Source organism: Rousettus aegyptiacus, unplaced genomic scaffold (genome assembly GCF_014176215.1).
Source record: "Rousettus aegyptiacus isolate mRouAeg1 unplaced genomic scaffold, mRouAeg1.p scaffold_m13_p_4, whole genome shotgun sequence".
NCBI classification, from domain to species: Eukaryota; Metazoa; Chordata; class Mammalia; order Chiroptera; family Pteropodidae; genus Rousettus; species Rousettus aegyptiacus.
Genome location: NW_023416307.1, coordinates 43,099,948 through 43,122,642, shown reverse-complemented (window position 1 = coordinate 43,122,642; position 22,695 = coordinate 43,099,948). Strand labels below are relative to the sequence as shown.

The window sequence follows — 22,695 nt, the reverse complement described above, 5'->3', positions numbered from 1 at the left end:
ACCACAAGTGTTAGCACCAGGAATCAGGTTGCTTGAGTTTGAACCTGGCTCTCTGTGGTTCTGGGTAAGTTGCTCACTCTTTGACCTCCAGTATCCTCATGTTAATAGAGATAATTGCTACTTCCAGGCTTTACTTTAGGATTAAATGAGAGAATGTAGTACCTCCAAACACAGTTAGCAGCCCAGACTCCGTTTTCTATAGATGTTGGCTATTGTCTTCATCATCATACATGGATTGGTTGACTGAGAGGCTCTGCCATCCCCACAGATGTAGATGAATGTACGGAGCGGGAGGACGAAGAGCTGTCCTGTGACCACTATTGCCACAACTACATTGGCGGCTACTACTGCTCCTGCCGCTTTGGCTACATCCTCCACACAGACAACAGGACCTGCCGAGGTAGGTCCAGGGCTGATTCTATTCATCGCTGTTATGTGCCACACTTTCCAGTCAGAGTATCTGTCAGAGGAAGGACAGGTATTCAGTAGGAACAATTAAAAATGAAGTCAGAGAGCTGTGCCTCAAATACCAATACCACAAGCATGAAGATGCTGAAATGCCCACCAGCCCTAGCCACTAGGCCTTTTTTCTTCCCAAGCATCAGGAATCTCTGGTCTTTAGTCCCTATCTCCTCTCCTACTGCAGGTGATCAGCCTGGCCAACGTAAGGGGGAAAGTAGGTTTCTTGGTCCTCTCTCTCCAATCCATAAACCAGGCCTTGATGAGCAGTTCCTTTTTCTCTTCTCTTTCATGCCCCTTAGGTTCCTCTGTGATAAAGAGATCCTCAGTGCAAAGCAAAGAAGAGGGAGGAGAGAGACAAAGACAGAGACAGCAAGAAAACATCTCATTCTCGCTATCTCTGTTTTCATTGTCATCAACACGCCTATTCTGTTATAGTCTCTGGGAGGGGCAGGGGTAGAGAAACAGCAAGGCTCAGTCATTTTCCATGAGGGCCATTCTGGTTGGTGGGTAACAGCCACACCAGCCAATGGTGAAATGTTGTAAATGCTATACAAGAAGTGTGGCCATGGTATCTGCCTAGGAAGTGAGCCAACACTTCCCAGTGATGGTGACTCTAATGAAGATGAAAGAATAAGGTAAAGAAGGGCATTCCAGGCAGAGAAAAGTTTCACGAACCATCCGAGACAGGATACAACTTGGAATGTTTGGGTCATTTCCAGTAGATTAGTATGACTGAAGGATTAGGAGCTATATTTTAGAAAGCTCCCTTGGAAGCTGAGTGAGGGGGGTCACTGGAGGAGGGCAAGACTGGAAACAAGAATTCTTTTTCTTTCTCCTTCAAAAATTTCTTTTTGCTTCTGAATAAAATCTCTACGTGACCCATCAGTACAAGGCAGGCATACAGGAGTTTTCTTGAAGAGGGTTATATTTTCTATGGTTTCCACTTAGTAAGTATTTATTCAGAATCTGTTATATGTTGAATATGGTGGACATTAAGAATGAGCAAGGTTCCTTGATCTCTTTTTCATTTTCACCTCTGCTTTCAGGAGCCTTTTAAAACATTATCTTCCTAATTGTCCCCCACCTATGACATTTAATACCACAGATACACTGTATATATGTTTATGTATAGTGCATTATGCATAAAAAAAGCATAAGATTTCCACCCCTACCAAGAACCAGTTTTAGCCCACTTTGGTGCAATATCATCCCTGTGATAGTGCTTGGGGTTAGAAAATAAAAATAGATGAGGATTTGAGTGACTTCAATCTAAACCTTATTCTGCAGCTTAGAGCGGTGGGACTTCAGGTTAGTCACACTCCTTTTTCTGGGCCACAGTTTTCTCATTTGCAAGTGAACAGGATGAACAAGGGCTTAAAAAGAATCTATACCCCATATCTAGCGGGACTAAACCATAACCCGAATCCTAAGCCCCTGGCCACTTGGGGAAGCAAATGCAATGGGCGCAAGGCAGAATCTCTGAGCTCAGAGGACTTGCAGTTGAATGGGGGCAAGAGAATTCACACATGTATTACATGATGGTAAGTTATGGTCAACAGCATAAAGGAAAACAAAGCAAGGATGGGACCAGAGAGCGAAGGTATGCGTGAGGGTACTATGTTAGATGAGGGATCAAGGCAGGCTTGGAGCAGCCACCTAAAGGAGTTCTAGGATGAGGGAAAAGCAGGACAAAAGAGGTTCAGACATCCCCCCACAACACTCTGTCTTAAAGCCTTCCCATCTCAGTCCCCCTCTTGCCTCCACCAATGCCAGAGAATCTGATGAGCAGGCTTATCACACTTAACTGTCTTCGAGTCTTCATGTGTGACCTTGAATAAATCACTTCCTCTCATTCAACTTCAGTTTCCTCATTTGCAAAATGGAGATAAAGATTCCTTTCCTGCTTGCCTCTTGGGACTACTGGGAAATCATACAATAACTAATAAGAGAGAAGTTCCTATGGCCATGGTATGGTGTGTCACTTTGCTTTGGTATGTTTCCCACAGTGGAATGCCATGACAATCTCTTTACTCAGAGGACCGGTGTGATCACCAGCCCAGATTTCCCCAACCCTTACCCTAAGAGCTCTGAATGCTTCTATGTGATCGAACTGGAGGAGGGTTTTGTGATCAGCTTGCAGTTTGAGGATATTTTTGACATTGAGGACCATCCAGAAGTGCCCTGCCCCTATGACTACATCAAGGTAAGCGTGCAATGGACCTTTGCCCTGGGGATGCTGGAAACTCATGCTGAATTGGGAAAGTTAATATTCTTGCCTTCTACCTTCTCCCAGGGTAGGAGGCCAAGCAGTTTCCGTCCCCAACAAGTCATTATTTAAAATAACACCCACCAGTCTAATCAGATCCAGTCTAGAGATCTTCTCTGACCCAAAACAAGCCTCTTGGCCACCTGCAGAATCCCTTTTGCCATGTAACGTAGCATTATCATGAAGTAACACCAGAGGCAAAGGTCATGGGAACCATCTTAGAATCCTGCCTACCACACATGGTTTCCCAGGAGCTCTACTGTGAGCCTTGTCCAGATACTTAAACTCTTGGGACTTTACTTTTTCCCCCTCTCCACAGTAAAGGTGATAAGATGAAGATATCACCCAAGATTGTAGAAGTCACCAAATGAGGATTAAGGAGTCCTGGAAGGAAAAGAGTTGAAAGGAAAAGAATTAAAGGTATAGGAAGGACCCAGGACTGAGAGTTGGAAAATCTGGATCAGCTAATAGTGCCCATTCCCTTCTCTCCATCCCACGTCTTCTATCTTGTCCAACCACATCATCTCCTGGTCGACTAGAAAACCTAATTGGTTTTCGTGCTTCTTCCCCTGCCCTACAAGGTCTGTTCTCCTACAGCATCCAGGCTGATCTTTATAAAAGTCAGATTATATCAAGGTTACACATAAATTCCTCAGCACAGTGTGGCCCTTGCCCGCCTTTCCAACCTCACGCCATGGCACTCCCTCTGTTCCGGCCACATTGTCTTCATTACTGTTCTTAATGCTTTCCAGGCTCCTTCCCACTTTTGGCCTTGACTTTTACATGTCCTGTCTTCTATGCCTGGAAAGTATTCTCTCCTTCTCTAATGATAAGCTCCTACTCATCCTGCATGTCTCCAATCCAATATCACCTCCTCAAAGAGGCCTTCCCTAACCACCTATTTAAAGTTAACCTATTAATGATGAATTATATAGGTTACATAGATTTTACTATATAAATCATAAATATTTAAAGTATATGTTGATATTATATGTTCATCATCCTGATTATTTTTAATAACCCTTGCCACAACTTGTAATTATTTTGTTTATTTGTTGTCAGACTCCCCTGACTAAACTGCAGGTTCTTTCAGAGCAGAGGCCTTTTCTATCCTGTGCACCTAGATAGGGCTCTGCCCCTTTCTGAGTTATATGTTCATCTTTAAGCAGAGGATTGTTAGCCTGCCTTGCCCACTTCTAGGCCATTGTAAATTATAAATGGGAGAGCGGAGGTGGAATCATTTGGTGAATGGTAAAGCCCATGAGAAATGTGAGTGAATACCACAGGTTCTCATGGAGTCTTCAGAAACCCCAGATACAGTGTTGAGGTGGTCCCTGCAGCAGCCACCAGTGCTCTGATGTGACCCTCTTTTTCTCCACCTTCCCCCTCACAGATTAAAGCTGGTTCAAAACTTTTGGGACCCTTCTGTGGAGAGAAAGCCCCAGAACCCATCAATACCCAGACCCATAGCATCCAGATCCTGTTCCGCAGTGACAACTCAGGCGAGAATCGGGGCTGGAGGCTCTCATACAAGGCGACAGGTAACAACCTCTCCCCATCTCAGTCACGCTTGGTCATTGTGTTCAGCCCTCATGGGGCAGTGGCTGAAGGATGAAGGGGTGCAGGCCTGGGACTCCTTTGGGGTTGTGGTGAGACTCCCTGTTTTGCCACTGAGTAGTTGGTGACCAAGGCACATTCTCTCTTCTAACTCAGTTTCTGACCTATAAAATGGGATGAATGGCAGCAATGATGGTGAATTTGGACTAGATATAGTTTTTAAAACCTCCTGTACTTCAGAATCACATGAGGAGATTTAAAAAAAAAAATGTTTCCCGAATGACACCCCTTCACACTGTGATTCTTTGGGTCTGGAGAGGATGTTTCTAGTTCCAGCTCTGTCCAAGTCCGAGGCAGGAATTTGGGTATGGCCCTGTAGTTCAAAATGTTCCATTATGGCAGTTCGCCTCCTTGTCTTCCCCTCAGACTGGCACAGCCTGTAGTCTTCCTTCCCCAGTACCCCAAGGCAGCCAGTCCCAACCCAAATTCTGATAGAGTCATTTGATTCAAGGGGTCTGCAGTGACTTGACCACAGTGGGGAATGACTAAGCCAGTAAATAGATTCCAATATCCTGGCCTGGTCTGTGTTATCAAATTCAGTGGTGAGAAGTAAAGAGAATATTAACAAAAGAGTTTGTCCAGGAAAAAATGTCAGGGATAGGCCCGGGCTTCAGAATCCTATCTGATTTAGCCTTTTGAAGAGAGGCACAGATGCATATGATCAGTCTAACACTTTGAGGAATGGTCTTGGGAAGAGAGAGAGATTGAAGTCAACCTGAGTTCCCTAAGAGGGCAAACTACACCCAGTGAGTAAACATTACAATGGTATAAGTTTCAGTTGACTTTGCAAACAGTGTTTCTTTAATCAGATGAGTCTGGCAAGAAAGATAGGTTTGGGAGGTACCGAGCCCCCTGTCACTATAGGAATACAAAAAGATGTTTGATGTCTACTATGGAAGATGTTTAAAAAAAAAAAAACAAAAAAAAAAAAACAAAGCACCAGACAAGGGTTGCATCCAATGACATTTAATATGCTTTCCAAACCTGAGATTTGATGAAATTATTTGGCCAACCAATTCATTTTACAAATGAGGAAATAGAGGTCCAAGTTGGAAAATGTTCTGTTCAAGGATGCAGAATAAATCTTCTTCAGGACCTATTAGGTCCAAACCGCTTATACTCAGTTCTGGGTTCTTCCATCTTGATTAGGCCTTGCTTTCTAGGGACTGGTCTCTCATGGTAAGGCTTGTCCTTGTTTTCTCACCTGCTGTTCTTTCACTGCTCCCCGCCAGGGAACGAGTGCCCAGGGCTACAGCCTCCTGTCCATGGGAAAATTGAGCCCTTGCAAGACAAGTATTTCTTCAAAGACCAGGTGCTCGTGAGCTGTGACACAGGCTACAAAGTGCTGAAGGTACAGGGTCCTGCCTGGGAGCCAGAGCCACTAGGCCAGAGAAATTCTCCAGAACTTCCCAGGGCAGATGGGGTTACAGAATTCATCATGGTCCCACCGCAATATTTCCCAACTTCCCCATAAATTTTCAAAGTACACCAGAAATTTCAGTTTTCTGAAAATTCAAAGCATTTGTTTTACTTCTGGAAGTAATACTAAAGTCTTTTATCAGAGTGTGGGCTGGTTTGAATTTCAAAAAATCTAGATTTATGCACCCCTACAATCAGGACAAACAACCGTAACAAAGTTCATCAGGCTGGGATGGAAAGCAAGGGGCACTGCTCACTCTCCCACCCTCAGAAACAGTGGATTTTCTTAGAAATCAACTACTTCACTTAAAAAACCAAAGCACCTTCCAGGCCCCACCTGAGATCAATTAAATAGAACCTCAGGTGGAGCCCGGTGACTGGTTTTTCTGTTATGTTGCCTAGGTGAGTCCGATGTGAATCAAACTAGAGGACCTCTGTTCTCAAGGAATGGTTCTCCAAGGTGGGTCTCCACCAGGGCATCACCTCACTTGATAGAAATGCAAAGGCTTGGTCCCCAGGTCAGATCCACTGAATCAGAAACTCTGGGGATGGGGCCCAGCAATCTATGCCACAGCCCTCAGGGAAGCTGACACTAAAGTTTGAGAGCCCCTGCTCTGAAAAGGAAGTCAAGGGTATAGCTTTCCATTTAGAGACAGCTGCCAAAAACCTTCCTTGCACCCAGCCCTTCCCTCTCACCAGGCTGTGACCAGAGAATGCGAATTCGGCATCTATCTTTCCATTATCTTCAAGCTTGCCTGCCCTTGGAGGCCCATAATGGGAAAATCTCAATGGAGGACACCCAGGTTTGGCGTTTGAGCTGGTTTGACTGGGAAATGACCACCAACCCCACCCTTCTTTCTTTGTTCCATACTCTTTATGTTTCTTCCTAGGATGATGTGGAGATGGACACATTCCAGATCGAGTGTCTGAAGGATGGGACGTGGAGTAACAAGATTCCCACCTGTAAAAGTAAGAAAACAAAATTGGTTGATTATAAAGATAATGAGCTACCCAGCACTGATGGAATCCAAGCAGAGACCACACAAGGGTGACAGCTTGGCAAGTTCACTTTAAGAAGAATGGGGGCAGGCATTCAACAGACACATGAGGGTTGGACAAAAAGGGTATTAATGTTTCTTTCACCAATAAGACATTTGAATTCCAAAAGAAACTCCTCGTGGGTCCCAGTTTACTTTCTAAATATTAATTTTACTTCTGCCTGCAGAAAGGTTGCCAAACCTGCCAAAGGAATAGCATGTTTCCAAGTTTGAAACTAGCTCTGGCAATTGCTAATCCATGAAACTATTTTGGCCCCAGTGCCCAGTTACCTTGCCAGTCTCTGAGTGGCCTTCAGCCATATTCACAAAGTTTTCTGGGACAGCTCATGCTTTAGGGCTGTGGGGGTCAACACAGTGGACATGTGTAAACAGGGAAAGCAGTTCTTTATGGCTCTTGGGACCCAGAGTTCTTGACTTGGCTTTGTTCCTAACTCTCCCTGCTCCTCCCGTGACCATGGGCAGAATTCTCTCCTTAACTATAAAATAAAAGAATTTGGACTATTCTAGAATATATCCTGGTGGTTCAACATAATGTAGCCCATATAAATCACCCAATGAGCTTCATAAAAATAGATTGCCAGCCACTTCCTCTTCTCCCCTACCTAGGCAAGAGTTATAAGGACCAAAATTTTAGGAAAGTCATCAGTGGCAACAGTAAAAGAGGAGGAATGGTGACCAAAAGGGTAGGAAAAAGAAGGAAGAAAGGAAGAAGGATTTACTTTAGCATGGAGAGGTGAGATGTCAAGAATGAGAATTAGTCTCGCCCACCCCTAGTTCATGACTTTATGTAAACTTTGAAGTGGTGTCCTTGTGCCTTCTCCTAAATGGCTTAGATCCCATAGGCAGGCAGGCCCACTCCCACGGCTCCAAGGGGACATTGTCAGGGTGGGGCTCTCTTGAGGCAAATCCTAGGCAGAACTTTGGAGCAGACTGTACTTGTTTTTAATTTTCCTTTTTTATGTGATGATGTGGCTGGAGTCAGAGCCCCGTGTGGGAAAAGGGGGGACATTTTACGGCTTCAACAAAAAGTTTCAGCGAACATTTACTGGATGCCTGTGCAGAGGTCAATAGAGAATTCAGATGGAAAAGACGAGGTCCAGACGTGGATGAACTCAAAGCTGGCAGACACATCTACCACCTCCTCCAACACATGGCTCATGTGCTGTGCTGTTCCTGAGTTCTGCCCAAAGCAAGGGAGTATTCAGAAGGAGGAGGTAAAGGAGGATGTGGGGTGTAGAGGACAGGAAGTGGCTTTGGAGTCAGGAAGTTCTATGTTCAAAGCCAGGCTTGACCAGTTGAGGGTCCCTAGGCAATTTACTCAGACTCTTTTGGCCTCATTTTCCTATATTGATCGTTCTGAGGACAAACTGCATTTATGTACATGTCATACCCATAGAGCACCAAGATTAAATAAAAACTTATTTCTTTCCCTCACCCAAACCTCTCACTGGGAAGAGGTTTGGCTTTTCTCATTTACACTTTCGAGAAGTAAGAACATTAATATTTGTTTTCCCTGATAAAACACACACATTCTTTATTGTAATAGTGGTGTTGACAGAGTGAGGCACTACTATATCTAACGATACTCTTTTATGGACTTATATTAGTATACAAAAGGATGCTTGTCATTTTGTGTCAAAGAAAAGAGGAATCTTTTTTTTTAACCCTAATATGACCTGGTTCTCTAAGCACAGCCCGGATTAGGGCAATAGAAATTCCTATTCAGACACACCTGACATCTATTCTCATTCACTAAGTAGGTATTTACTGAGCATCTCTGTCCCAGACATGTGTGGAGTCCTAGGGGAGATGTAAAGATGAACAATACTAAGACTTTGAGCGCCCCCAGGGATTGGAGAGAAAGGTGTTGGGAACAAACAGGAAATGTGTATGTGCTATAAGCAAACTTGAACTGGAATAGAATGTGGAAATTACAGGTGTTTGTCCTGGCCCTGCCTCCACCTTGCTGTAGTGACCCAGGACAAATCCTGCTCCACTCTGAATGCCATCTGTCAAGCAAGGGTTTGGAGCAAATGAATGCAAATCTCTCTCCAGGAGCAGAATGTTATAATCCTCATGAGCCAGGATTTATGACTATGCAAATTCTCAGAATGGTACAAATTCTACAATCCCAAACTGTCTTTCACACTGGCTGCACCTAAACTGTGCATTCTTAATCAATTTTGGTGGAGTGATTTCTGTATTTCCTGCATAAACCATTTCTGCTTTGCTTGCTAATTTTTCTCTTCTCTTCTGTCTCCCTTCTTCTCTCTGCTTTCTTTCTCTGTACCCTCTGACCCCACTTTGTTCTTCACCATGGTGGCAGAAACTGAAATGGATGTGGAGAGCGAACTCGAGTCAGAGCAAGTGACAGAGTGAATGACGGGACCCCACACAGTGCAGACATCCAGGAATGGATCACTCACAAGACCCTGAGTCCCAGAGCTACCCCACCCCTCCCCCACTCTGCCAACACTCCATTTCCCATTACAGTACGGATTAGAGCGGATGCTAAACAAGGCAACACAGTCTTAAGCAGTTGAAACTCCTGCGTGTATGAAAACAATTCTCCTTTTGAGGGTTCGCCCATTATTCAAACATTACTATGGAAAATAATGAAAAGACAATGGGGGCTTTTTTTTTTTTTTTTTTTTTTTTTTTAGCATTTCTAAGTGGACTGTACTCTTCTCGGAAAAAGAAGAAAATAACTTTGGTCCTAGTGACACACAATTTAATATACATTCATATGGCCTTAAACTGACCAGGTCAAAGTAAGCCCTGGTTTCTAATGCAATCCACACTCCAAGTTTGAATGGGCCAGAATGCCTGTGACTTTATGACTTTAATATTTTTATTTGTTGCTACTTTCTTAATAACTGCAAGTGGGTAAGACTACGAATAACGCATAGCATGGATTTTTAAAGACTCCATCTTCATACTCAAAAGTTCCCTTTCCACCTATAACTAACACAGGGCTGAGATTCCATCATTGGATGTTCCTTTCTCTGGGGCTTACAAGTTTTGCATTTCTGAAAATTCACTGATTAAAGGTTTTCAAAAGATAGGTATCGCACTTGAAAGCAGCAATCCTCAGCTCTAGTGCCTAGGACATCACTGGATCATAAACAGTAATACAGAAAGGGCCATGGTGTGACAGCCCACATGCTGGGAATCTCTGCTCAGCCTGAACAAAACCTGGGTACACGTATCAGAGAAGCCCTTCATTGCATTATAGCTCTTCAGTCTATTTGTGACAAAATGGCCTCTAGAGGAGGGCAGAATCCTGCAAGGGTGAACAGGGAGCAGTCTGGGGACTATAGAGCCATCCTACAGCAGAGGTACTCTGAGAAAGGACATGGGAGGGTCACTAAATACAAAGATCAGTTGAATCAATATTTGTAAGCTCAGAAAATATAATGGGTAGTGTACTGGATATGACAGAGAGAATTATAATTCAGGCAGAAGGTTTGATATGGACCCAAATAATTGCAATACCAAGCAACACAGGATGCATAGATCAGAGCAAGATCAATAAATAAAGGGCTTCACAAGGAGAAATGTGGAAACAGTCTTATCTGGTTGGAAGAAAGAGAAAAAGCTTTTAAGAGGAAGAAATGTTTGACTAAAGCCTCGAGGGTGGCCAGAGCATGGACATAGGGTTTTCCATGTGGGGAAAGCAGCAGGCGACAGCGACACACAGCGAGGGGTCCGTGGTGCTGGGGCATATAAGCGCACTGAGGGGAAGGAAGAGGAGGAGGCTGGGTGGGGAGGTGCGCCAGCCCCTGGGGCCTGAACGCCAGGCTGAGCCACCTGTGGGTTCTCTAGGAAGCTCATGGATTATGGCTAAGCATACTTAAGACAGCAGGTCAAAAATGATGTGTCTGAAGGAAAATATATGACAGCAAGAGGTGACCATGGAGACAGGACATGTTACATCCCATCCAAAAGACAGGCTCTTGAATTCCATAGTGTGGAAGTGGCCAGAAGAAGCTTTAGAGAAAAGGATAAAACTCTTTCTGAAGCAAAGAAGGTAGACTAGCTAAGGCAGCAGGGTCTGGATATAACACCTTTGTACCAGGCAGAGCTGCTTAAGAGTCCTCTAAAAAGGAAATTGTCTCCAGGCCACAGAGACATGGCTCTTTGCCTGCCACTGTAGCCTTGGGGAGAAGGTGCACCCCTTTCCTTCTCACTCTATCCAAGCTGAAGTGACCTCTATTTTCCACTATCACCTCCTTTATGTGGTTGTAGGACCAATTTATCAGTGGGCAAAGTTACTTCTCTGGAATAATATAAAAGCAGGCCCTCAACCCAGAAAATCTCTTCCCGCCACCGTTGTCCATGTAACAGGCTCTCAACGCCTGACAATCTAACCATGTCTTAGACCAACTCTGAAATTCCTCCACCTAGAACTGCATATCAGTTCTTGAAGCTACTTTAAACAAAATGAACTGCTAAACCAAGGTTAAGGGAGTCAAGAGTAATATCAAGATCCAGACACAAATCAATTGCATTTCCTAAAAAAGGAGGAAAACTCTGCTTCACAACTCAGTGGAGAAATACCTTTAAAACTGATGATAGCTTTAAATAATCAATAATATCACCTTCTGTTGCCCTAGTGCTGACCTTCATATGCTTTCCTCAGAGAGTAGAGAGTATGTCTACTTTGGGTGATCAAAACAAATGGGAACAATTTGTTCAGGGGGCTGGAGGCCAGGACAAAACACTCACTAGTTCTCCTGGCTTTTGTCTTCCTCATGTGCAGGAGAGACCAACATTTACTCTCATTCTTCACCTGAACTCTGCTCTGTCCTGGAGGGCCTTGTTTTAGCCACATTCTGAGTTAGACAGCTCTTTTCTCAAGCAAATAGATGAATTTGAAGTTATAAAGTTAAAAATCAGATATTTGAGTAGCATCTCAGAGGTAAATTGCCCCCTCTCTGTTACCCAAGGTGAGCAGGTAAAATTCAGGAAGAGGGAAACTAGAAATTCTACCAGGTACTTAGGATGCAGTCCTCTGAAATTATCAGAAGACTGACAGCTGATATCTACCATTACCCAGCTAATAATGATTGTAGGCAGTTTTAACTAGAAAACGGATCTTTTAAAACTGTCAGTTTAGTTTGCTTAAAAAAAAAAAAAACACTGAGTTAAGGTCAGATCTATTTCTCTGATTGTATCTCACTCTTTGACATTAGATCAGTCAATTCCCCTCTCTGGGTTCATCTGTAAGGTAAAGATGATATTCTAGATTGCCTGCCTTAAGGTTCCTTTCTAACTGTGAAGTTTTAAGATTCCTCAAAGATTCTTCAACTCTGGCGTAAGATTTCCTTAGAAGCAAGCACACCACCCCCTAATGGAGATCCATGAAGAGACACTGACAATTTGGGTCCTCAGCCTTCGACCTGGCTCCTGGCAGATTGTACTGGGCTCTATCAGTGCTGGCCACTCCATAAGACCTGACTGGACTGGCAATTTCTCCTAAAACCTTCTCTTAGGAGCTGGGACCTTTGGTCTTGTTCTATAGCCCATCCCAAAGCCTAGCCACCAACAAGTAGAAAAAATGAGCAGATGAAGACTAAAAGTTGGTCCGCCCCAGCCCCACCTCCTGACTTCTGTGCCTGCGGAAAGCCAGCAGGGTGGGACTGTGTACTCATACAGGAGTTGAGTCTCTTTTTGTTTTGTTTTGTTTTGTTTTTGTTTTGTTCTGTTTTTGTTTTTTGCTAAGTTCCAATGTGAGCACATTAATGGCTCTTACTCAGCATGTGGTTGGGGCTGGAAGAACTGAATATTCTTTGGTTCATGTCAGCCAGAATTTTCTTGCAGAGCCACAGGCTTCACGCTTGGGCAGAAGAGGCTAAGAGGATTGCACAATAGAACTGGAAGTCAAGGAAAGGGCCCTGGTGGGGAAGAGATGGGTCTGCTTAAATCTCAGCAGACCTGCCCTTGCCCTGAAACTGACAGCAGGCCAGGTGAGTTAACCACACAGTAGGTGGGAGAGACCTCAAAAGCAGGGCCCCTGGTGACTGCACAGGCTGTGCCCTCCACAATCCCTGGGGCACCATTCTCACAGACTATCACATTACTTACTAAAGTTGTGTGCAGTACAAAAACTGTACATCTGTATGAGACAGACATACCAGATGGTCCCAAGAAGCAGAGCAAAGGGTCATTGAGGAGTCTCACTCTCTTCCCTCTCAGTTGCAGACTGTGGAGCCCCAGCAGAACTGAAACATGGGCTGGTCACCTTCTCCACCAGTAATAACCTCACCACATACAAATCTGAGGTCAGATACTCCTGCCAGCAGCCCTACTACAAGATGTTCCACAATATCACAGGTGAGCCTCTCATGCTAAACCAGACCCCTCGCATCCTCTGGGTTTCGGGGTTGGACTGGGGGCTGAAACATCCAGTCAGTTGGACACACTTTGAGAAGAATCAGAAGGAAATACATTCGGAGACATGCTTTGCCTCTCTCTGGCTCAGGCCTCTACCCCAAGAGTTAGGCTACCTGGTACCGTGATACCTACACAAAACACACTCACAGCCTCCTGCAGAGAAGGACCCCTTAGGGAGATGGAAAGTCCAATCGGTTCTGCCTCTGCCACAGACTAGCACCAAGAAAATTCTCTAATTTCCCACTTCAAAAAGGGAGCAGTGATATAGCTCACAGAGCTACTGTAGGACTCCAATAAGATGGTAGACGGAAATGTGGTTCATTAAAGAGTTTGTTAAGTGCAGAAGGGAAAGAAGGGCAAGTGCGCCACAGAGCATTGGGTGAACCAAGGCCTGTGTGATAATGGGAAGTTCATGCCAGGGGCTGGGCAGGGCCTGGCTGGGAGGAAGCAGCCCTCAGGCAGGCAGGAGTCAGACTGCACAGAGCCTTGGACACCATGCTGAAGTCTGTGGTGGTTCTTTTTGAAGGCAATGAGGAGCTACTAGTGGCACTGAGCAAAGGAGGGACATGTAATCTCATTTTAGAAAGAGACTTTAGGTTGCAAAAAGGACTGGTACAGAGGAAATGGCATCAGAAAGATGATTCGGAAGACTTACAATGATCCCCAATAGAAGAATTAAGAACCCAGATCTATTTTCCAAATGCTATGAATCAATCATTTTCTCCCTTTTCTCCAACCTTTCCTCATTCTCTCAGGTATATATACCTGTTCTGCCCAAGGAGTCTGGATGAATGAAGTACTGGGGAGAAACCAACCCACCTGCCTGCCAGGTACCTCACCATCAAGTCCTCTGTTCAAGGTTTCCCATCCAAGGTCTTCGGGCAGCAGGTGTTCTAGTTGTAAATGGAGCATGGAGTGGGAGGCATGATGCTTTGATTGTTTTTTAAGAAATGTTTTCAGAGGGTCAAAGGTCAGAGAAGCCTGCCTCACACCTTTTCAAACCAACCAATCTCTATATATACCTGTTCTATCACATCGGGAGTCTTTCTGTCTCCTCTCTCTACAGTTCTGCTCCCTTTGCACCAGCTTTTCATCCCACATGGTTTGTGTGTGTCAGGAAAAGTGGGCACTCCAGCCTCAAGCACTCACTGTGCTATAAAGGAAATGAACAACATCAGACCAATAACTATAGGACAGAGTAAGAAGTTCTTTCAAAGAGCAATATGTGTGAGTCTTACTGACTACTGCATCCCCATGGCTCACCTAATGACTCCACTTTAAAATGAAAACAGACTTTCAGTAAAAAGGAGTATCACCATGCATACGGATTTAGGGAATATTTTGTGGATGATTTGCATTGCAATCACAGTGCACATATATATTCAAATAAACTTATTAGAATATTATATCCCTAAGTGCACACTGTAGGGTTAAACAAATAACCTCGCAAAATTAAATTTATTATTCTCCATACAGAAATTTACACTTTAAAAAAACAAGAATAGCAGTAATTGAAAGATACAATCATTCAAGATAGCACTGAAGAGCAGTACCAATTCTGTCCTTGTGTGTGCTTGAACTGTAGGAGCTTCACAGTATGGTTGAGTGTTGAGTGGCATTTGTATTTTACTGAACTAGAATGTTGGATAAGCTGAGATAGTGTATTATTTGACTGGTACATTTTAGTATCACATATTAGACTTCCAGATGTTAGATTAGACATTAAAAGGGAAAGGCTATTGAGTTGTCTACCATTATCCTTGAGAACTGAAGAAAGTGTCAGTATTTGGGGATCAGTTCTGGCTATCACAGGAACCATGGGATCTCAGAGAAGGAGCAACTCATTGGTTGTCGAGGAGTGGAGGGGTGAGGACTGGTTAGAAGGACTTCACCTAGAAGGGCCTTATGCCTAAGAAAGAACTCATGAGCAGGTAGAACAGAGGAAAGGTCAACCACCCACACTCTGCTGATCATCATCATCTCATTTAGGCTTAGCCAGGATCACACTCCAGAGCATAGCTGGTGAAGGCTCGGAAAAGATGGAGAATGGTAGGGTTGTGATAAACTGGAAGGTCAGATCCCCATTTTGCTAAAATACTATGTGGGCCAAAGAAAACAACACTGCAGGTGGGTTCCATCCTGGGCAGCCATATTGCAGCCTCTGGAAGGGGAAGAGGCACTGAGCTGGAAGTGGGGGACCAGGTCTTCATCCTTATGTTGTCATTTCCTAACTGTGGTCTTTGGTGAGTAATATCACCTCTCTGGGACTAGGAATCCATGTGATCCATGACATTCTACAACTTTTAATGGTCATCATCATCTATATTTATACACAGCAACTTGGATACAGCAAGTCATGAAATTATTTAACAGCTGTATTGGGCAGAATGATGGTTTATCATTGGACCAGGCCAGAAATTTCTAAATTGTCTCCTCCTAAAATATCGAGATTGAAACCCAAAAGCAAGCCAGAATGGAGAAAGTCTTTTCATTGAGCATCATAATATCCGCCTTTCCGAGGAAACTGTTAAACAACTATTATTTGCCCCTTATTTTATTTGAAAAAACTAAGGATCAGTGAGGTATACCAGTTTGTCCAAGGCTACCCACAGAAAGTTGGGCGCAGAGCTGGAAGGTGAACTGAAGACTATGATGTTAACACAAACAATGCTGAGCCATTCTTGATTCTGATTATATTTTATGCCATTGTCATAAACCCAAAGTTCTATATGTATCACATTTTTTTTTAAGAGCCCTCTCTCAGTACCTCCAGTCATCTAGAACCCATGTCTGGCTTCAGCACAGCTGAAGCTATAGTATTTCAAGAATATGCCTTTGTCCCAAGAAAGACTAAATATAGAATGGTATCCACCACAAAAAAAAAAAAAAAAATGGCCCCATTTCCATGAATCCTCTTAGCAGCTTGTTGCATTATTCAACTTATTGAAAGAACAAGCGCATATCAAGAAGATAAACTTTAGTGGAGAAACTTACACTAATGACTTTGAGTATGTCATTTGCCTTCTTTGAACCTCATTTTCTCCATCTGTAAATTAGCTGTTCTCCAAGATTCCCCAACTCTGACATTCTGTGAGCTGGGGTACGCCACTGGCACCTTGGTCAGAAAAAGGCACCATTCAGCACTGGCCTCGTTGTGACCATGGACTAAGCCACAGGCACATCCCACACCAGATGAGGGCCTTTCAGCACTAGATAAGTTGTGCAAGGCTAATCACAAGTTTGCCTTGAGATATCACCTGGTAGGCTGCTGCTTAGAATTGGGAGTCTAGTCTTTAACTCTGATACGTCAGACCACAGAAAGTTAGCAAAAGTCATCTCACATCTGGCCTGGGATGAATGATAGGGTGCCTCAGGCTCATGTAAGGAAGCATTTGGCATCAAGAAGAAGAGCATCTGAAAAGCATTAGTTTGCTGAAAGCCTAACCTCCTAATGTTTGCCAAGAAAACTCAAATGATCTTTTGTCTTTAAAGGATTGTTGATAGTTTTCCGGGCCAAGGAGAGTAGCCTGGCCGTTTGCAACCACACTCATAACCAGGCTTTCCCCCCAGGCCTGAAAACTAGGCTGGGAAGAGCGCATGTGAACTTTCTCTTAGCCAGTGGGGGGCTGGTAATGAAGACCCTCTGCTCATGAGCCAAAGGTTTTGGCTGCAGGAGGCTGGTGGTGCATGTGCATGCTCAGGGTACAACTCAGTGGAATGAAGTTTGATCAGACCTTTCTTCTTCCCCTGAAGGTACTACAGGGTTCCTGGGTGCAATGATGGGTGGCTCAGAGCAGGGCCCATGCATCATTGCTTGTAGATTATGCCACCTTTCCCTAACCTTGGATGCCCTGGGTGTTTATTCATAGTGTGAGTTCTTTGTGCTAGAGAAGAAAAGGTTAGAGGGCCCATGACCACTTTTACATGTAACGAGGCATTGCGGGATGCAGGATGAGACATTGACCTTAGAATCTAGTTAAGTCCCTGATACTTACCTTAATAGCCATGTGACCTTGGGCAGGTCGCTTAATCTCTGGAGAGTTTTACTTTTATATAAAATGACCAGAGCAAATGAAATAATAATCTAAGGAATTTGGAATTTGAAGAATCCTTGGAGATCGTCTTGATCAACTGCCCCATTTGGCAGATCAAAAATCAAAATCCAGAGAGGGAAATTTATTTACCTAGAGTCACACAGAACATAGGAGAGAAAAGCCAGGTCAAGGCCTCAGGTATGTTGTCTCGCATTCCGCTGTTTGCTGTGACCTGCTAGGCAGTCTTTCAGCTTCCTTCCATCTCTCAAAGCCCACCACGCATGGTTTTCAAAAGCTTTCTAAGTGCCCACAGTTTGGACTACTTCTGGGATATGAGATGTCTTTCTAGAGAAAAAAGGGAAGAGGGGATCACGGTTAGAGACAGGCCAGGCTCAACACGGTCCGGGCCAAAAGTCATCCTGGCTAGAAATGGTTCCAGGTGGTGAAGATCCATGTATGAAATGCTCTGGTTCATAGATGGCCCTGGCTACAGAAGGCCAGACTAGAAAAACTTAGGCCAAAAATGACCCACACAGAGCTCCCCCAGGCTCGTGTGGCCCTGTGATGTAGGGTAGGGTCCCGAAGTGGCATAATCTACAGTGGGTGAGATGTGTATTTCTCTCAGTGGCTCTTCTCACATGGCTGACCTGACCGGTCTCTGTCTCTTGTCCCCACTCCCTCCTCCCCCTTACAGTGTGTGGGCAGCCCTCCCGCTCTCTGCCAAACCTGGTCAAGAGAATCATCGGGGGTCGAAATGCCGAGCCTGGCCTCTTCCCATGGCAGGCCCTGATAGTGGTGGAGGACACCTCGAGGGTGCCAAACGACAAGTGGTTTGGGAGTGGGGCCCTGCTCTCTGAGTCCTGGATCCTCACGGCAGCCCACGTGCTCCGCTCCCAGCGCAGAGACAACACAGTGACGCCGGTCTCCAAGGAGCATATCACTGTCTACCTGGGCCTGCACGACATACGGGACAAATCAGGGGCAGCCAACAGCTCGGCTGCCCAAGTGGTGCTCCATCCAGACTTCAACATCCAGAACTACAACCATGACATAGCTCTGGTACAGCTGCAGGAGCCTGTGCCACTGGGACCCCACGTCATGCCCATCTGCCTGCCAAGGCCCGAGCCCGAAGGCCCAGCACCCCACATGCTGGGCCTAGTGGCTGGCTGGGGCATCTCCAATCCTAATGTGACGGTGGATGAGATCATTAGCAGTGGCACACGGACGTTGTCAGATGTCCTACAGTATGTCAAGTTACCCGTGGTGCCACATGCCGAGTGCAAAACCAGCTATGAGTCCCGCCTGGGCAACTATAGTGTTACAGAGAACATGTTCTGTGCTGGCTACTATGAGGGTGGCAAGGACACATGCCTTGGAGATAGTGGTGGGGCCTTTGTCATCCTTGATGACTCAAGCCAGAGCTGGGTGGCCCAAGGCCTGGTGTCCTGGGGGGGCCCTGAAGAATGTGGCAGCAAGCAGGTCTATGGAGTCTACACAAAGGTCTCCAACTATGTGGACTGGGTGTGGGAGCAGATGGGCTCCCCACAAGGCCTGGGGGAGCTCCAGGTAGAGCGGTGAGCTGGCTGGCCTCCTGAGGGCCTGCCTGCCCCGCCCCAGCTGAATGAGGCTGACTGCACACTTCCAACGGCACACTCCATGTTATTCACCAGACTAATGGAATGGAACATGCTGCTCCCATCCTCCTGAGACAGCCAAGGACTCTGAGCGACTGCAGTGTGGCACGGGAAAAAGTCTCCACATGAGACCTGGGTCTGTGGCCTTGGGACAGTCCCTCCCCATCTCCAGGCCTCACTGTCTTCAGCAACACAAGGGAGCTGGATGCCCAGGCCAGTCCTAGCACTCCTCTCCAGGACCACTTTACCCCACTGACCTTATTCACTCCTATCCACTTATCAAACTCACTGTTGGTGTAACTTTGCCTGATCTTTAGAAAATGTTTCCTTACATTGAGTTGAAATCTGAGTTTATATATTTTCCCAGCTCCATCCTTCTTAGCACAGACAAGTCTAGTCCCTTTTCTAGGAGAAAACCACTCAGGTTTGGGGAGATAGGGGTCATACCTCAAAGGCCCCTCTGTCCTCATATAAGCCCTGCAGTACTCTTATCCCTCAGGTCTCTCTCCCAAAATCTTCTTGCAATCCAAGCCTTCACCCTTATGTTGTCTGTTCAAGAGATTTCAAAGGACAGAGAGAAAGCTGGGAAGGTTTGTGTAACTGGGAGGAGGGGGGAGGAGAGTAGCAGTGGGAGGCTCCCCAACCCTGTTAAATTCATATTGCCAACTCAGAGACACGTCATTTGGGCCCATACGTCACTCGCAAATACCAGCTGACACCCCGGTGAGACCACACCTGCCATTCCAGACGAGCACAAAGCAACCTTCTAGCCTTGAAATATATCATCCGAAAAGACTGCCTGAGCCCCAGCCCCAGGCATAAAGACTCATCTGGATCACTTGGAAAAGGAGAAGGCCCACACTGTGCCCGGCTGTGCTTCTGGGCAAGAAAATGGAAAAAAAGTTGGGCTCACAATGTTCAGAGCGATCTGCTACCACCAGGCTTCCCAGGGTACCCACAGTCTGAGCTCTTCAAAGAATTCATCCAGTGTGGATGTTCAGATGGATGAACTCCTCCAAATTCCAGGGAAGCAGAGACTTGCCTACGAAAGGACAGTGAGAAGAGACAGAGAGCCAGGAGTCTTGGGCTCTAGCCCCAGCTCTGCCCCCAAGTGACAAATCACTTTCCCTCTTCGGGCTTCAGTTTCCCCATCTGTAAAAGGAAGGTATTAGATCCCTCTCAGGGTCCTTCCAGCTCCAACACTCCAACTGCCAGCATCCTGTCCCTGGTGCTCATGGGGCTGATGGTCCTCCTCCCAGAGCTTGCTCTCCTGGGATTCTCCATCCACGAAAAACAGCCACAAAAGCCCCTGAGAGGCAGTCCCAGAGAATAATTGGGAAGTGTCCACTTTTCTAATCATTCATGAAACTACACTCCTACGTCTATGAATGGTGCATGTAGAGAATGCTGCACATTGTATATTTTATATCACATGCTTCGCTACTCTGTAAGGTGCCTCTGCACTCTGTTTCTCCTGTCAGGGGTCTAAAGTGGAAATAAACCCTCTGTGGATGATCAACAGACTTCATGTGAGGATTTGGTTATTGTCGATGTTTGTTTTGTTTCGACTCTTTAAAGAGAAACTGCTCCCCACCCCCATTAAGCCAAAACCTCTCCCATCACAGGAAAAGTAGTTTTTGTCATGTAGACATCATCTAAAAAGGAGTGGTGGGGAATAGGGTTGGTTATTGACATGTGCCCTCTCAGAGGCCCATATTCCTTCACTTCATTCCATCGCCTGGTATTCAAGTCCTTGACTTCAGAGCTCAAACTAGCATGCAAGGCAAGATTCTGTGCATCTAGGTGTCACACAGACAAAAGGAGATAAATGTCATAAGAGGAATGGAGATTGCAATATTATGGGAACTTAAAGAAGCAAGAAATCCATACAGCTGAAGGGGATCTGGAGAGCTTTGCAGAGAGGTTGGTTGCACTGGGAGACGCAGGGGAGAAGCAGAGTGGACAAAGATCAAGCAGGAAAGCGTGCGGTGAGTGGAGCGGGAGCAATGGATTAACGGAGAGAGTGGAAAGAGTCTTAAGAGCCATACAGTGTCTGCACTCTGGCCTGTAAGTAGTGCTTCTGTAATTTGGGGTATATCAGAATCACCTGGTATTCTTGCTAGAAATGCAGATTCTTTGGTCTCTAGCATAGAAAATTCTGAATCAGCAGGTCTGAGGATGCGTAGCATGGTGTGGAAAGTGGGGTTAGGGGCAGGGAGGGGACTGGGCTAGAGAGAGCAGCTGAGAAGCTACTGTAATGATCCTAGAGAGATGGCAAAAACCCACCAGACCTAGGCTGTGACAGTGCAGATGTTGGGGAAGGGGGAGAGTAAAAACATTTAAGTAGTGTATTCAGCAGGGCTTGGAGCAGGTGCAGGCTATGGGGATGTACAAACTAACCTGTTAGTGTGGGCTCTCCAAGGGATGCATTCTTGCTGTGCCTTTGTTTGGAGACTGTATCGTAATGAAAATATCATGCCTTTTACACTACTGGGAACTAAAAGAATCCTAAATTATGCTTTATACTTTATATGTAGCTGCTTTTGAGAGTTATCATGTATTGTGCTCTATTATATTTTGGGTTTTTACTTTCTTCTGTATATTCAGACTATACGTTGTGACATCTTGAGACACTGAGGTGTCATGAGGTTATATGGAGAGAGCAGACTGTGACATGGAATGGAGGAGGCACATTACTCTCTGCTTCTCCTGGTGATTTTTTACTGGTTTAATGGCTAATTGAATATGGGGTTTCAGGAAAGGGAGGCAACCAGAGAGAGGCCCATGCAGACATTAATAGACATCTGTAATAACAAAGGGGAGAGGGCTGGGGAGGGGTGGAAACCAGGGCTTAGTTTTCTTGTGCTCCGAGAGTTTATGTGCAGTCCAGCTGGGGAAGTAAGGAAGGCTCATCTCAGAGGACAGGGCAGATTAGAGACACTGATGTGAAATCTATCAGGGTATAGGTGGTGTGGTAGCATGGCGGGGAGATTGTATTGTATTGTCTATTGAATATATTCAGGAAAAAAGAAAGAGGGGTGGGGGTAAGGACCAAACAAGAAAGACACCAGCATGGGAGGCACAGAGAGACGAGAAAGAAGTGATAAAAACAGATCAGAAACACAGGAAGAGAAGTCCTCCAGAAGACAAGGAGGGAAAGTGTCAAGAGGGATGAAAAGTAGTCAACAGTTCTGCAGGCTAGGCCGGAGGAACGCCTCCAGGCTGGGTGTTCCCCAGGGACAGGGACCCAGTCATCACTGCCACCTCTGAGAAAGAAGCCAGGGAACGGGCCAGGTGCTGGTGTGTCAGGTCCCTAACCCTCCCTCTCTCCTCGTCCTCTTCCTCCTCTCTCTCCCTTTCTCTATGTCTCCCTTCCTCCCTCCCTTTTCCTTCCTTCTCTACCTCCCTCTCCAGTCTTCTCTTCAGATTGTATCTTTTTTCCCAAGGTAGGAAATTGCCTTTACATCCTCCTTTATGGCTTAGAGTAAAAGTTATATGCTCAATTCTCCAGGTTTTGGCTCCTTGAAACCTACAAGTCTTTTACCACAACCCTTTCAAATGAAAGTTCGTATTTCTAGACTTTGGTTTGTGCTTTGCTCTTTCAAACGTGAAAGCTGTATCTGGTCTCAGCTAAAACAATAATGCTCCAGTTTCAATAGTGAGGAGTTACAGGGCAAGGAGACTTCCTAGGGATGAAGAATACATGAGATTAAATTTCAAATAGTATCTATCTATACATGTATATATTACTCTCAAAGTTCTATTTATTGGCCCAGGGCCATTCTGTCTCCATCTCTGCTTGTAGATCT

At 45.3% G+C, this 22,695-nt stretch overlaps 1 protein-coding gene across 8 annotated transcripts in view; it reads left to right on the top strand.

Moving 5' to 3' along the window:
* Nucleotides 1–22,695, top strand: part of MASP1 (mannan binding lectin serine peptidase 1) — a 65,945-nt gene that overhangs the window by 29,094 nt on the left and 14,156 nt on the right. For 6 of the 8 annotated variants that reach the window (XM_016136284.2, XM_016136288.2, XM_016136289.2 and 3 more), the window contains 8 exons: nucleotides 269–400; nucleotides 2,469–2,665; nucleotides 4,122–4,269; nucleotides 5,578–5,696; nucleotides 6,655–6,733; nucleotides 13,021–13,158; nucleotides 13,974–14,048; nucleotides 17,947–20,409. In XM_016136284.2, the coding sequence (XP_015991770.2) occupies nucleotides 269–400; nucleotides 2,469–2,665; nucleotides 4,122–4,269; nucleotides 5,578–5,696; nucleotides 6,655–6,733; nucleotides 13,021–13,158; nucleotides 13,974–14,048; nucleotides 17,947–18,830 (1,772 nt within the window). In that variant the 3' untranslated portion in view covers nucleotides 18,831–20,409. Of the gene's footprint in view, nucleotides 1–268; nucleotides 401–2,468; nucleotides 2,666–4,121; nucleotides 4,270–5,577; nucleotides 5,697–6,654; nucleotides 6,734–9,148; nucleotides 9,465–13,020; nucleotides 13,159–13,973; nucleotides 14,049–17,946; nucleotides 20,410–22,695 lie in introns of those variants that run through there. The other 2 variants (XM_016136290.2, XM_016136292.2) reach the window with 2 other exon arrangements.